General features: G+C 41.7%; 2 protein-coding genes across 2 annotated transcripts in view; one reads left to right on the forward strand and one right to left on the reverse strand.

Moving 5' to 3' along the window:
• ANGPT2 (angiopoietin 2) overlaps positions 1-11,077 on the reverse strand; it is a 51,134-nt gene extending 40,057 nt beyond the window's left edge. Inside the window, exon 1 of the mRNA XM_079969932.1 lies at positions 10,325-11,077. Within this exon, the coding sequence (XP_079826058.1) occupies positions 10,325-10,615 (291 nt within the window). The 5' untranslated portion in view covers positions 10,616-11,077. The remainder of the gene's footprint in view (positions 1-10,324) is intronic.
• MCPH1 (microcephalin 1) overlaps positions 1-16,206 on the forward strand; it is a 119,750-nt gene that overhangs the window by 72,222 nt on the left and 31,322 nt on the right. The gene's annotated exons all lie outside the window — the stretch shown is intronic.

The following is a 16,206-nucleotide window of genomic DNA, read 5'->3' on the forward strand; positions in this document are numbered from 1 at the left end:
CTGCAGTGTTTTCTACTGTGAATGCACATCTGCTATTGAATAAGAAACATTTTTCTAGAGAAGATTGGAGCAACTTGCAAAGGCAGAGACAGTTCGGTGCGAACCAGTCCTATATGTTCCCAGCTTCTTGGATTTATTCTGCCCGATAATCAAATTTAAGAACAGAATTGATAATAGCTTACTTTAGAATAGTAATCTATTCTGTCCAAGCACATATCGTAAGAGTATAAATTCAATATGTCATGAGAACCTACTTGTTGCATTCAAGTCTTGCAGAAAGTACACCTCACTTGGAGCTAAAATGATTATTACTTAGAAGTTGACTTAGACAAGTGATGTTCTACCCCCCACCCTGCCGTTTCTTTGTTTCTTTTTTTTCTTGGAAACTTTTCCATCTGGCTAACCTGCTGTAACTTCAAGAAACAAGTCAGTCCAAAATCTACAGTTTCTAGGCAATAAATAATTTAAAAAGAAATGGGGCAGAGGTCTGATAGGATTCAATCTAATAAGGGAATAAGTGGATCTGGCTGTTGAAAAATATACTTCCTTCCCTAATAAATGCAAGCTTCAAAGCCTCCACCCAGTCATTTCCAATGGCATCTGAAGCCACACAGGCCAAGCAGAATATATAAAATTAATATATGTTAGATATGTAATACAGGGTAATTCATAATGAAGTATGCAGTTTCCATTTATAGTAAATGGAAACTGTATGCTTCATTATGAATCACCCTGTACAATAAAATCAGACTTTGTACACATTGTCTTGTACTATATGATCATATGGAGTCACAACAAAGTACTTAAGGCCATCTTTAACACCATGCATTATCAACTTATTGAAACCCCAAAATAACAATATTGTCCAGTTTAAAGTTTATTTACAGTTAGGTAGGAAGGTTACTAATTAGTGTAAGAATGTTAGGATGCCATGGGAGTAAGATCCCCACCACCAAGCTCCCTCAGTATGTTCTGATTATCCAAATCCGGGTCATCTTTGATACCACCCCCATGCATTTTCTCTGTCCAATTCTATATGACACATTTGCACGATGTCAGACAGTGAAGCATCCTTGGCAATGTGGGGGAAATAGCCCAAGTCACGCACTGGCATAACCTTGGTGCTTCCTCCTAGAGCCTTATTTGCTCTGTAGATGCTTGTTGCATTGGACCATTTGCTTCTCAAAATCTCTGGTTGTGTGGCCAATTCAACAGAAACTAGGTATAGTCAAGAAACTCTCAAAACAAGGGATATGTGCCAATGAACTGAAGTATTTTTTAAGAGAGCAAATGTTTTCCACAGGCTTTCTTATGCATTATGTATCTGTTCTGGAATTTTTTTACCTCTTCTTCGCTTGGTCATCTTCTACCAGATTTTGCTAAGTTTTTATACGCCCATATCTTAAGAATTTGTACCTTGCTGTGAAGCTCAGAGACTCATATATTGTGTAATGAATCACCTAGATACCCTCTTTGTATAGGTAAAGAGAGGTTTCTAAGGTCAAAATCGCCATCCACACAACTTGTGATGGCATGAATCAAAGCTGAACATTTTCGTGCTATTGAAAACTATATGTGGTTGGTGGCATTTGGTGGTACTGTCAGCTAGAGACAACAGTACTTTCTTTAAGTGTGGGCTGGAGACCAGCTCAAAGGAAGATTGAATAAAAATAATCACTAATGGTTTTGCATCACCGTGGAGGATTATTGGTAGACAGGGGGAAGCAGCGTTGCTGACATCTTGCTGTCTGACACAGCATCCAGATGACATTTGGGTGTATTGGACTAGGACCTGGGAAACCAGGGTTGAAATCTCCACTGAGTCATGAGGCTCTCTGGGTGACTTTGTTCAGTCACCATCACTCAGCCTAATCTACTTCACAGAGCTCTTTATAAGGATGAAATGGGAAGCAGGAGACTCATGTATGCCGCCTTGAGCTCCTTGACAGAAAGATGGGATAGAAATAATAAATGGATAGTAATAACTTGCTAAGTTAGGCTTGCTAAGATATATAAGACTGAATCAGATAAGTGCTGGAGATGCAAAGAGGTAGGGGGACGTTCTTTCATATGTGGTGGACCTGTAAAGGCGTAAAAGAGTATTGGGAAATAATCCATAATGAATTGAAAAAAGTGTTTAAAAGTACCTTAAAAAAACAACAACCAGAATCATTTCTGTTGGAGATAATCCAGAATGAAATTCCCAGGTGTCAAAAACGATTATTTATGTATGCCACTACAGCGGCCCATGTTTTGTTAGTCCAAAAATGGAAAACGAGTGAGGTCCCAACTAAAGAAGAATGGCAACTTGAGCTGACGGAATATGTGCAGCTTGCAGACTTAACATATAGAAACAAGAAGAACATACATTTAGAGAAGATTGGAAAATGTGTATTGAATATATGGGGGGGGGATTGTGTACACTTGAAAATGTTGGCAACCTTAAGATAAATTCAGCAGTGTAAATAAATTTTGATGGATGTAATAATGGAATACTGAATGGTTTAGTTTATGTAAAAGATGCAGGGATTTAAGATATGCAAAATGAACCATGGAAAGAGAGGAAGGAAAGTCATTTTAAGAAAAAAATATATATATAAAAGATAGTAATAACTTGAAAACAGTACATAAATAGAAATAAATTTTGCTCCCTGAAGGAAGCCTCCACCCACTAGAATAATTCCAAATCTCACCAAATTATTTGTACACCAATTCCTGCCTTCATCTATTTCTCCTGCCTCTATGGTGCTACTTGAAACAGGTCACTTCTACCTGCTGTTGAATTCTGTTATGCTATCTCTCATTCTTGTACACCAAACAATGATTTGAAATAAAAACCACTGGAACTATTTTGTCTCATAGCTAATAAATTTTATGGTAGTGTGGAGCTTAACGCACGACGGATTGGCCTGTGGGGTCTCCTCACATCTCAAAGATCTCAAAATTATGTTAACACTAAAAATGATATTAACAGCTGTACTGTAACAGTGTAATAGCTGTATAGTGTGGTATGTATTTTCTCCATTAGACTATTAAAGGATTTGAAAAGGTCAGTGATTTATTTACATCAGTTTTTTCAAAGCATCTAAAGTTTGCCCGGTTAAGTGAGCCTATTCCACTCAGGAAGCAAACTGGCCAATGGACATTATACAAAGAGCTTAAAGTAAAATAATAATAATAATAATAATATATTCCAGGCTAAAACTGCTTTTTATAAAAAGGGCCTTCTGCTGTACACATCAGTTGTTTGGAATTTTTGTATGCAGCCGTTTTAACTAGAAGCTCTTGCACAACTTAACTAAAATACTTTTTGAAAAAAAGAATGTTTTCCCACAAAGCTGGACAAGCCCAGAGGTCTATTTTGTGATCTAAAATAGGGTGTGTTGAACTTTGGTCCAGTCATTTTAGGTTTTGTCACAGGAGCTCCTTCGTGGAGCGCAACTGAGTGAGATGTTGTCATTGATCCATCTGTCTGAATGGCAGTTCCATCAATAATTGTAATAAATAAGCTCACCTTCCATGTGCAAAGGAACAGGGGAATGAAAAGTTTGCCGGAAGTTGTGCTTGTTCTCAGTTCTGTGCTTTTGAACAGAACTGTTCAAAGTATGGCAGGGAAGCAAATCAAATGCTGAACGCAGATGAACGTGCCTGATAACTGAGTCAGAGCAATTGTCTATCTAGCTCACTATGTCTGGTTTAACTAGCAGTGCCCTCTCCATGGTCTTTCCCAGCCCTGTGATCTGAGATTCTTTACTGGGAAGTGCCAGTGATTAAATGTGAGACAGTGAAGCATCTACTCTACCACTGAACTGAAGTTCCTCCCCAGCTGGCTGCCTGTTACTCCGAGCATTATTTCCAGATATTCCATGTAGCCAAGAATGAGTGTGCAGCCAGGGGCATCAGCTCCTGGGGGCTGAGTCCTTTTGGGTTTGTCTATATTTCAGGAGTAGGGCCCCCCATGCCCCAAAAGTACAGAGCCAATTGTGGCACAGCTCCAGTGGCAGCTCCTTGGGTTGAAGCAGTCTCCTGCTAGTGATGGCACCAAGAGGAGGTGGAGGATGAGCCAATGGGTGTTGAAGCTGCGTGGCCACCAGGTTTGGTTCTGTCCCTAGCGCCTCCCAGCATCCAGACACCATGTGTGTGACATCACCCCCCTCCCATCGCCCTTGCAAGCTGGTGCCTCTGGTAGCAGCCTTGCTTATTACTGCATTTTGATGTCACCTGACAGCATTAGTACAAGTGTGTGAGTGAATGAACGTCTTCTGGAGATCTGCAGGAGTCATAGGTCATGCTCCCTGATTTAAGAGTGGACATAACCAGCCTGCCAGCTTTCTCAAGTGAGCTTGTTGCTGTCCATTTTCTCAACTGTTTAGCGAGCATCTCTAAACAGGAACAAGGCCTTTGGCATTCAGGAACACCAGGAGACGAGCCCGTTAGAGATTCAGCATAGTGGTCCTGGTCTAGACTGCCAGGTAGCTGGGGAATGATGATTGCGCATTTGTGTAGGGCACTCCTATACCCTGTGCTTTGCATCCCAAATGCATGCTGTGTGGCTGCACACAGCGTCACCTGTAAAAGAACCAAGGAGATGACCTGGGCTGTGTGGCAGTGTGCATTTGGTGACCTTGCATACAGCTGTGTTGATCTCCCAGAAGTCATGCAGATGAACCAGCTGTCTCAATGCAGAACCAGAGCTTCATATGCATTAGTCAAACAACTGCCTGTCCATCACATCCCAAGCCACCTTTCAGACAGGGGCAAAAATGAATATTGTCCTTAGATTTTTCTTTTCTTAAACTTCCTTTAGGCGGAAGGAACTCTAGTCAAGTACCTTTATTGGCATCACAATATAAAACGTTTCAGATCACTGGGATAATTAAAGGACAAGGTTGAAGCTGTCAAGGGGTATAGGGTCTATTTCCCGAAGGGATGGTTCGTTGGGAACCCTTTCAGGCAAAATTGTGGCTAAAAAGGAAGCTACTAGAGCAGTGGTATCTTTGTCCCGATCTGCCAGGAGAAACCTCATTTGATTTCTCCTCTGGGTTGTGGGCCAGAGGTCCAACATTTTACTCAGCATCAGTTGGCAAGGTCTGCTATGTAAAGGGCAATCTAAGAGAATGTCTTCCATTGAATCTGGTATACTTCTTGGTTGCAGGCACACAAACGGGCTTGATATGGAGTGTGTGAGAATCTGCCTTTAGTTGCTGCAGAAGGGAAAGCATTTAATCTCGCGAGCATAAAGGCTCTTCGATGGGAAGGGAGTAGTAAATCCTTTAAGTATTTGACACAGGTTCCGTAGGGTGTTGTAATACCTAAGGCCTCCAGAGAACAAGATCTTGGAGTGGAAGGAACTCTATTCATGCTTAAAGGCACTTTGTCCTAGATGCCAGAATGGTTATAAACAAAAGCTGGCACAGGTCAATTGCATTTGCTACGGCGTTTGCATTTGCTATGGACAGGTGGGGTGCATTTTAAAGCTTCCGGGGGGACCTGGCTTCTGAAATCTTACAGAAGACAACAGTCTCTGCAAATAGCTGAATTCTCTATTCCCCGCTCACTGATCAAATTGTGATCAGGGCTATGCCAGCTAGTCCCACTCCTGACATCAAGCATGCTGGCTTGTCCTGTCCCCTGCTGTCTGCGCATTTGGCATGAAAGTCTGCAGCAAGAAAGCTTGCAGGCTTCCACACGATTGGGTTCCTGGTCCACTGAATGCAGAGATAGTTAAGGCAAGCCAGCATGTCTGGAGGTGGGGCTAGCCAAGCATGGCACTGTTCATGCGAAATGTGCTAACTATTGCCTGATAAGATGTAAGTGGTATTTAATTGATCCATTGCTAGCCCTCCTTCAGAAAGCCACTTTCACCACTCAGGGTAGGAGAGATACTTTGTGGAATATGAAACCAAGGTTGTGAATAGGCTAGGTTGCTCTCCCTGTGAGACATCTCCCAAATGCTTCTCTCCCGTCAAAACTACAGAGGAGAGCATTTCCAGCAAGGCAGCCCATACAGACCCTTCATTTACCTTTGCATCATCAGCAACCATTATGCCAGTCTCATCCTGCGCACTCCTTTGATTACAAGGCCCTGCACTAACTGCCAAGCAGCTGCTGTGCCTTCCATGCCGATAAATAAACAGGTTCCCTAGCAACACCAACACCTCCCTTGAATACTACAAATGCATCCCGTGGCTTTTAATTACATGCTCCCTATCAATGATGTTCAGCAGAGGATATAATAACGGCATGGAAAGCAATATTATTGTAATACACGTTATGCTGAGATGTTAGGGAGAGGAAATGGCAAGAGCCCGGGCGAGGGGCAAAGGTTCCTCTGTATAACAGACATGAATGAGGAGGGAAACAGGCCTACAGAAGAGAATGTGAATCTGCACAGCTAAGTGTCAGTTAGGGAAGGCATGTCCAAAGTCCGTTTCGGGGGCCTAATTCAGCCTGTTGGTTGGTTCAATCCGGCCCCTGTGGCAGTTAATTTCCTGGGGTAAAATCCTAAAAAACAAAAACCTTAACAACTTAAACCCTAAAAAAAAACCCTCAACAACAATCCTTAAAAAGCTCAACAACACTGGAGTTAACAACTTTAGTCAGCCCTTTGGTCGGCCCTCATGGCCCTTCACTTCATCAAATCTGGCCCTCTTTGAAAAATGTTTGGACACCACTGGTGTAGGGTTTGGGGAAGTAGAGGCATATTTGCCAGCATTTGGCCAGTTTGAGTGTATATATGTAAGCTTATGTACATGGAATAAAGTTTGTGTGAGAGAGTGTGCAAAGATTTCTTGAGCCATTATTTTGTGGGCATCTCCACAGTTGGTTTGCACGGTCCTTTCAGAACAGCTAGCGGAAAGTTAGTTTATTCTCCATCACAGATAACCTTTAACTATTTCATGCCTCTCTTGAGAGGGCAGCGCATCTCATTTGTCAACATTCCTAGCTGTAATAATGTAACTACACGACCATCAGATCTGTCAACCCCTTCGTCTGATATGTTAGGCTATTGCTGTGAAGCAGCTGTGAATCAAATTAATGGCTGTACCTGTTTGCAAACCACACCAGGGTAAAAGCCTCATTTTTCCATATCTTGAACATACTGCAACTGTAGACTAACAATAGCAATAGTTGTTTCTTGGAAACAACATTATATTATCAAGTATTTTAGAAATTGATTACAAGGGAATGTAATAGATTGTTTAGCCTATAACGAACTCAAGCAGGCTTTGTTTTTCTCCTGCAATACTGGGAAGACTTAAATAAAAATAGAAAATTCCGGGGTAGTGGCAGACTTCAAAAGACTATTGTGGTGCAGAATCTTATATGCATTATAGGATTCTACTTCCTCTTGAACTGTGATTTGCTGGAACATATCGTATTAAATTAGCCTGTTCTTTTGGTATGCCAGATATTAGTTTTGCTCAGACGTCAGACAAATTGGGATTTTTAGAAAAGGGGTTTTAAAAGATATTGGAAGATAAGGTGGTGTGCTAATAATAGTAATCTCATTTTAACTGCAAGCCCTTCCATGGTGGTTGTGGTTTTCTAGGAACGTCTGAAACACTGGCCTTGGTTTTCTGTTAGTTTCCGGAATGCACAGCAACTCTGACACCTTCCAGCTTCCTATTGTGATTGTGAGGCATCCACAGTGATTTCCACTCTCTTCCATTCAGACAGTTTGGTGTCCATTCAGAAAGATAACATTTCCTTTTGATGACTGATTGAAGGTGGGAAATGTGATACTGTGTGAGGATGTAGAATGCATTTGAAACAAAGATTTTGTGCATATGCTGGCAGTGTTATTTCAAGCACCCTTCAAAAATAAGTAGTTCCTAGGGTTTACAAAGGCTCACTAAAGGAAAAAGGGAAAATTAAATTTGTCAGATTTTCCAGAACCGGTTGAAATGGTTACAAAGTGGCATTCGAGGGCATCCATGTGTTATGTACATTAATTTGCCTTAGCATAAATAAAAGAGTTTATAAATAATGAATTGGAATGATCCTTATGGATTTTTCTTCATGTTATTCTTATTTACTAGGTTTCATTAGGAAAACAGTTTGGGACCTAAGTTGCTTGAGGATAATGAGGGTAAGATAGCCTAAGTGCCCTATGTAAAGGAATGACAAGCCAAACACAAAACCAATGTCATCCAATAGAAAGTTAGGGTTTCTTTAACCCAATGGACCTTACTTCTGCACAATTGCATTGTCAGTTGATAAAATGTAGAAATAGAATGTTTATTTGTTTTTTTAAATGGATTGACTGACCTCCAAAAGTAAGTACCTGGTTTTAATGACTTTGCTGAATGTGCTTGTCATAAAGAAATTCCCAGAGATTTATAGGAAAAAGCAATAAATAAAATTGCTGACCTGAGAAATGTGTTGTGGCAGTCTTGCAATTGATCCTGACTCTCCTAGTTATTTTAGTTTTTTACTTAAAGTAAAAGGGTGGGGGTGTGGAAAGTAAACTTTTTTGTAATTCAGTGTTGTTATTTAAGTAAATATAAAAACAATGGACATAAAGTTGGGTTCTGAAACCCATTTTCTATCCGTCTACCTACCTACCTGTCTATATGAATGGTGGCATGACATTTATGGTAAACATTTTGCAGCTTGAAGTTCAATCTTACCAATGCCTACTCAGAAGTAACGCTCATGATGTTCAATGGGATTTGCTCTAAAATAATCTGTATAAGATTGTAGCCCATCTATCGGGAAGTAAGGTCTCATTTAACTCAATAGAACAGACATATTTTTGAAAGGACATACCTAGGATCGTTCTGCTAGATACACAGCTATTTAAACAACCTTCCCTAAAGCATATTTTAGATTATTAAATGCAGTTTTAAATTCTCTCACATAACTTCAGTGTTACTTTATAATCTTATCTGCTTCTTATCATAGGAAGGTGTGGGACACATTAGTCTGCAATAACAGCTCATAATACATGTTTGATTAAAAGCTTCAAACAGGGCCTATATTGATTTTAATTTTTTGTGATGCTGTACTCTAAGTATTTGCAGCCTTCTCTAATGAATATACTGAGATATTAAATGAGATCCTTTAAAGCTTCAGTCCTTAGCAAGAACCCTAGAGAATTAATCTAACTGAACTTAATGGGACCTTACCTCTGAATCAGCAGGCTTAGGTTTTCAGCGCATGTATTTCATCCTCAGAAGACATGTCTTGTATCATGTGACTTTGCAAGGATATCATGCAGTTAAGCTGCACTATCTATTCAGTTTGTCTACGATGCCATCCTTTGCACACTTACTTTGAAGTAAATCTCAACTTCAGAGTAAACATGAATAGATTGAACTGTCATACAGTCTAGATAAACTGTTCGATAGTCTAGAAAGTGATTTTGTTAGCTTTTTCAATGTAGGATGCTTGTTCACAAGTCCATTTGTTTGTAACTAACCAATTATCACATATTAATCCATCATAGTCTAGTGGTGCAGGAATTACACAGAGACTTTTAGAACAAAACAATAGTTAATCCAGACGCCACCCAAATTAACGTTATTTCACACACAAAATTGAATCCGTTTATCAAAGTCAGTAACTTAAGACATTCAAAATGATTAAAATAATATTCACAGATACATTCTGCGCCAGTCCACAGAGCTGTTGTTCAAGAATACCGTTGCCAAAGTCCCATTCAAATCTTTGGGACTCAAGCATATCTCATTTTGCACACTGTAGGAAGCCACAATTAACTTTGATTCTTCACAGCCTCTACACAAGAATGATCCCTCCTTGCACATTATACGCTAAGCTATGGGTACATACAGTGTAAAATTGGGCTTCCTGCTATGTTTCATGGTGTGAATCAGACCTTAATAATGCTAACTATTGCCTGCAGTGCTAAGCAAATTTAACTGGAAGTAAATTCCACATATGAAACCCTGCATATCTGACAGTTGCGTGCATGTGAGCTTGCACCCGCCGCATGTCATTCTGAAAATATAATATGGATAGAAACAAAGAAGCTGTTTCTAGCTGTTCATAGCATACAGGTTTGAAAGCTTTTTTTTTTTCCTCCCTGAAAAACATGGTGCAACATTTTAGAACAAATAAATCAGTTAGCCCGTTGCTCTAGTTCAGGAAACAAAATTCCTCACGCTGGATTTTTCACATGGCTGTAAATAGCATGCAGTCGTACTAAATGTTTTCGACCAAGTTGTTTGTCAAGAGCAAGTGAATGAAATGTTCCACAACTCAATGTACTCACTCGTCAAAAGGGAAAACAACAAATCAGCAAATTGTGCTGCTGCAAGAAGCCGCATGTAGGATAGAAATAATACAGGGGTTTTTTTACCTTCATTAGCCACTGTGTGTTGTTCTCCAGGATGTTTTCAAGAAGTTGGAGCCTTTGTACGGAATCATCATAATCTAAAGGTGCATCCCTCTGCACTGCATTGGAAACATAGGAGGTAGAAGAAGAAGAACGGCAATTTTCTGTTTCAGGCAATAGGAAAGTGTAGCTGCACAAGCCATGCTGGACTTGGTACTGCTTTTTGCCCAGGGTCTCTATGTTTTTCCTAAAGGAGTTGAATCCCAGAACGAGAGCGAGATTGCAGCTCAGAATAAAGCAAACATGCCGCCACATTTTCTCCTTTATAAATCAGAAGATCAAACGCTGTTAAAGAGCGAAGGTTATCTAGATAGCGTCTTCCAGCAGTCAGTGCCCCACTGACATGTGCGAATCTGGCGGGGGTGGGGGGTGGGAGTTGAGTCCCAGTTTCTTGTTGAGTCCCAAGCTTGGTTAAAAAGTTGTCAGGCAGATCTGTCTCAGCTGCTGCTGGCTCTGTGGTCCATTTTCAGATTCTGCGTTTTTCTTTTTGAAAAGGATATAATCATCTGCTGTTCCAAATTATTCAGTGTCTTTTCCTTCAGCTAGATTGAGAAGAGGACTCAAACATGTGCAGCTAGTAACATTCCTCTTTCTTGTATATCCGTTATCTTCCTGGTTAGGGTTGCGTAGTGAGGCAGCATGACTGTTTAGAGCATGCTGTTTTATGCATTTAGCGTCCTGCAGGAAGCCTCTCCAGGGGCAAAAATGGATCAGCTAAAGGAGACTCATGAATTTCCTAAGCACCTCCCCTATCGAGGGTCTCCAGGATGTCTCATTCTCTCTGAAAATCTCTGTGTTGTGAGCTTGTTTTTTTAAAAAACTGAGGCTGTATCTGTTACTTTTAATACTTTAAAATTTACAAACACAGTCACAGGCATTCCTTTGCTTCCTGCTGGGGAGATGCGAAAAGTCCCTTTTGAGTTTAATCTTAAAGTCAACATTGTATGGTTTGCTTAGCATTTTGTGCAAATGGAAATCTTATTTCCAAACAAAAACAGACTTCGATACTGCTGGAAACACTTGAGTGAATATTTAGCCCAGAGTAGTAAGAAACCTCGGATTATCTCTTAGGCAATACAGAATGCTGGAAATTGGTTTGGGACCATAGAAGCAAGACATTGAATATGTGTTGGCTCTGGTCAGCCATCATGAATAAACTTTGTGCTAATATGCTCCCACCTCCCACTGCATTCTATTAATTTCTTTTCGGGCGAGTGCAAACCATAGTTTGCCGTGACATCCAAATCCAGCAAACTATGGTGTGCACAAGCTACAATCAGCACCCATGATTTCAAGTGTATTCCCAGTTTGGATGCAAACTGTAGCTTGGTCACACTGTAGTTTGTCCCAATTTGGGCAGCCTGGCGCCCTGTGGTTTCTGTGAAACAAGAAATGAGTGCATATGAAGGATAAGGGAATACATGAAACCCATGATCTTTTCGCTGCTTCCTTACCTAAATGATGATATGTTCCCCACACTTCCAACTTCAAACCAGAAGTTTGCTTAGGAAGCACATGTTATCTATACTTACATCTCATTTCAGTCCTAGAATACCGTGTTTTTCAGATACCTGTCAATGTATCCTCAAATGACCCAGATGTTCTGCATGCCAGCTATGCTTCTTTCCACTCCCTCACTTGTACTAAAGCACAAGTGGCCAAGTTGCATCCCATCTGACCCCCAACGTCACTTTAATGCAACCCCTGGCACCACCTGAAGCTGCTTATGGTTCTTGTCCCATCCCCCCACTTCTTAAGTTTCCCTTCCCTCTTTCTGTGTAGTCTCAGGACAATTGGAAGGAGCACTATTTTGTTTGATAAAAATAAATTTATTGTATTTTTATGTTATTATTTATTTACATTTTTCCTGGCTGCATGGCTTGGGGAATAGGAGTTTATTTTTCTCCCAGCTGTCTGTTGAGAGCAAATAGGTAAGTTTCTCCCATTTATAAAAGTGTGTGTGTGTGGCATACTAAAATCAGAAAGGAATTACTTTCACTCACATACCAGTATTAGTGTCCTAAGTATAGGAAGCCGGCAGAACTTCTGCTGCCTTAAATTAAAATGGCATAATTTATCTGTTCAGAAGCAGGGCTACTACCTCCTGAGCTCACCTAAGCCTGACCAGGGTGGGGGGGAGTCTTTAAAAGGTTGGCATGCACCACCGTTTTTTGCAAGCATAGACCTCTGGGTAACCTCTGAGTTACCAGGTCATGTGACTGAACTGAATGAAGTTAGGATCCAGCATATGTACTTCACCACCCCTGCCCAGCCTCACTTCCACCCATCTTCCAGAGCATCCTTCCCCACCCCCCGGGCTTAAAGGTAAAGGGACCCCTGACCATTAGGTCCAGTCATGACCGACTCTGGGGTTGCGGCGTTCATCTTGCTTTACTGGCCGAGGGAGCAGGCATACAGCTTCCGGGTCATGTGGCCAGCATGACTAAGCAGCTTCTGGCGAACTAGAGCAGTGCACGGAAACACCGTTTACCTTCCCGTCGGAGCGGTACCTATGTATCTACTTGCACTTTGATGTGCTTTTGAACTGCTAGGTTGGCAGGAGCTGGGACTGAGCAACGGGAGCTCACCCTGTCGCGGGGATTCGAACCGCTGACCTTCTGATCAGCAAGCCCTAGGCTCTATTGCTTAACCCACAGAGCCACCTGTGTCCCTCCCCCAGGGCTTACACCAGTATTAAATTCACCAGTCTCAGCTTAGAGAGAGGTGTATCTCTCTGGCTGAGCCAGGGTGTGGGACTTATGCCAGCAGAGCCTGGCTGCACCAGGTATTGGCAGCTGAGCCACAGATCTATTGGATCCTAACACCATTCCAGCGAATCTTTGGTTTATGTTGCTCCCTAAGTCTGCTGTACCAGGGGAAACAACCATTTGTATACTTGCTTGAACGTAAGCCAATCAAATCCAGTGAGCGTTACTTTTGAGTAGACCTGCACAGGCCTGGGAATTCCTATCTGAGGTAGTCATGGTGAATTAGCCAGTACTCATTAGAAGTTTCCAGAGTCAAATGCAAGAGAATTTCACACAAATTATAATTACAGTGTATTTAAAGAAGCGCAAGAAATAAAAGAAAGAGCAGGCAAAGAGTGTAGAGGGCATCCAGTGATGTCTGTCTGCTTACACAACAGAAGTCTGCTTGAGCAATGGGATTTCCTGTTTCCCTTCATCTTTCCTCCCGCGCTCCCCAAAAAAAAAACTGCTCTAGAGGGTTCTCTGGAGCACATTTGTGAAAGAAAAAGCAATCATCCAAGGGCAAACTGCATGATAAGTATCACATGCCGTTTGGACCTGATACTGCTTTAACAAGTGAAGGTGGGACCATAGCTTCATGGAGAAGCAAAGGTGTTGCATGTGCAAGATCAGGGGTGGGCAACCTAAGGCCCATGGGCCACAAGCGGCCCATGGGGGTCATTTAACCGGCCCATGGATCCCCACCGCCCGCTCGGTTGGCTCCCGTGCACTGCGCTAAACCTGTGCGGAGTAGAGCGGGGACCGCCTTCTATGACGCTGGCCGGCTTCCCATTGGCTGTGGGAAGCTCCTGCAGCCAATGGGAAGCTAATCACATCTCCTCCGTGCCAGAAGGAGCGCCGGAAATAGCGTTTGTGCATGTGTGTGCACACACACTCCGGTCCACCGCAGCGTCTGCGGGACCGTGAACCGGCCCAAGCTACAAAAACTTTGCCAACCCCCGTGCAAGATCCCTGGTTCATTCCCCAGAAATGCCATGTAAAAGAGGACCTCGCAGCCAACGATAGGAGAGAGGTGTGCCTGAGATCTGCTGCAAGTCGGATCAGGCAATACTGGACTGGACCTGACATAAGGCAGCTTTCTGAGGCGGATCCATAGGCATCTACATATTCCGACAAGCTGGCAAAACAGTGAGAGATGCCAAGGGAAGTTTGCAGTAACTTCCCATGTGTTCTTCTGTGCTGGATGCAAGCTTGTCTAAACACGCCCTGTAAAAATTACCCCATCCTGTGGGAATCCTAAAATTATTATTCTCCCAATAAGAGGTCCTCTCGAGTAGGTGAACATTCTTTATTGAGCATGGTCATGTTTTGCTTGGCCAAGCGTCTTGAAGTTTGTGGTGAAGAATATGTTTTGTGGATGTGTCAGCCCAATTACACTTTGGCTTCCTCCTCCTGGTGTCCACAGAATGCCCCTTTTCTCATCAGTGTCAGGGAGGGGGAAATGGTTGGAATCTCCCATAATGTCCAGGAATGTATCATGCAATTTTTACCACAGGATGTCATTAGGGTAAGAACAGTGAGGCCCATGGGGAGATTCTTGGCCATATTCTCCATGGTCTTGGATGGATCCTTCCCTCAGCCATGTGGCTATTTTGGATTTTCTGAGTCACATATGACTTAAGCTCCCAAACTGGTACGCCACTGATAGACCCACATCATGATCTTAATATAACATGGGCATAATTCTGGTTTCTATACATGCCAGAGCAATTGCATAACCATCGTGCCTTCACTACCACCTCTGCGGTTTCGCTCAACATCCAGCCTGGAGAACTCCTAAGCTTGCCTACTATTTTGTTGCATTTTAGTTGGTGCAAGGAAAGATAAATGGAATTTATTTAGCAAGTGCCCAAGATCTACTGAGTCTGGGGCATGTGTGGCCAACCTGTGGCATACCTACATAGCTAGCACATTTTGTGGTATGGCTGGGCTGGAGCTGGAGAGCTTTGGGGCCAAAAGCACAATCAGACCTGCAATCCTGTCTATCTTTCTCTTGATACTTTGCTGCTTATTCTTTATAAACCCCATACATAGTGCTGTGCTTGATGAGTAGCACAGTTAAAATTTTAACTTGTGAAAGCAATTATTGGTAAAGGAAAGGCCCCAGCAAGTTCTGCTATGCCAATATACTAACTCTGCAAAAAGTTTTCTAAAATACCTGCGGCCAGCTGTTCTTTAATCTTCTTTCTCCACACAGTTCAAAGGATGTAGTAATGGTTTACTAATCAATCTTGTTTTAAGCCTTTCATTTAGCACTGACCACACCATCTTCCAGTAACATCTTGCCTCCTGACATCTCCACTATATATATGGAGGAAAATCCCCCTTACTGTCTTTGCAAAAACCACATTTGTCATTGCCTTAATCCTATTGCCTTTTTACTCCTCCATGCTATTGTTCAGCTATTTTAACTTAATTTTATCTAAAATTTGTTGCTATTATGAAGTTGGCACCAGTGCTGAATAAAAAATTCCAAAGTTCATCCAGGATTTTGTTCTGCAGCTCTTTTGCAATAGATCTGTGCTAGTCTTGGGAACTGTTTGACTCCAGTTGACACACACACACAAAAACACACACACAATCACACTTATTCAAAAGCTACAGTACAGCTTTTTCCACTGCCATAATATCACAGAACTATCACTCCAGTCCTCAATCCCACATCACTGTCATGTTGGCTCACCAAATACCAACTGCCAGTCTGGTTTATTAGACATTTTCTAATCAACTTTTCAAACATCTCTGCTCTGAACTCCTACCTTCAGCATTCTGAAATAAGGGAAGCATTACTAACAATTTCTCTTTTGCTCGTCCACATGTCTTTTCCAGACTTCATAGTTGTGAATACCATTCTCTTTCCATTAATTCCCCAAATCAAATATCCAACAAGACTGAATCTTTCATCCTTTATTACTGATGTAATTGGTGATGTACCACGTGCTAAATAAGCCTGGCATTTCCCATATATTGTTATACAGACATTACCTATAAAACTTTGTCCACTATTCCATTTTTCTACTCTTTTTGGACATCCACAATATATTTCATACTGTAAATTTGTCTATGGGTCTTTTTTGA

The sequence above is a fragment of the Podarcis cretensis genome (genome assembly GCF_951804945.1).
Source record: "Podarcis cretensis genome assembly, chromosome: 3".
Taxonomy (NCBI): Eukaryota; Metazoa; Chordata; class Lepidosauria; order Squamata; family Lacertidae; genus Podarcis; species Podarcis cretensis.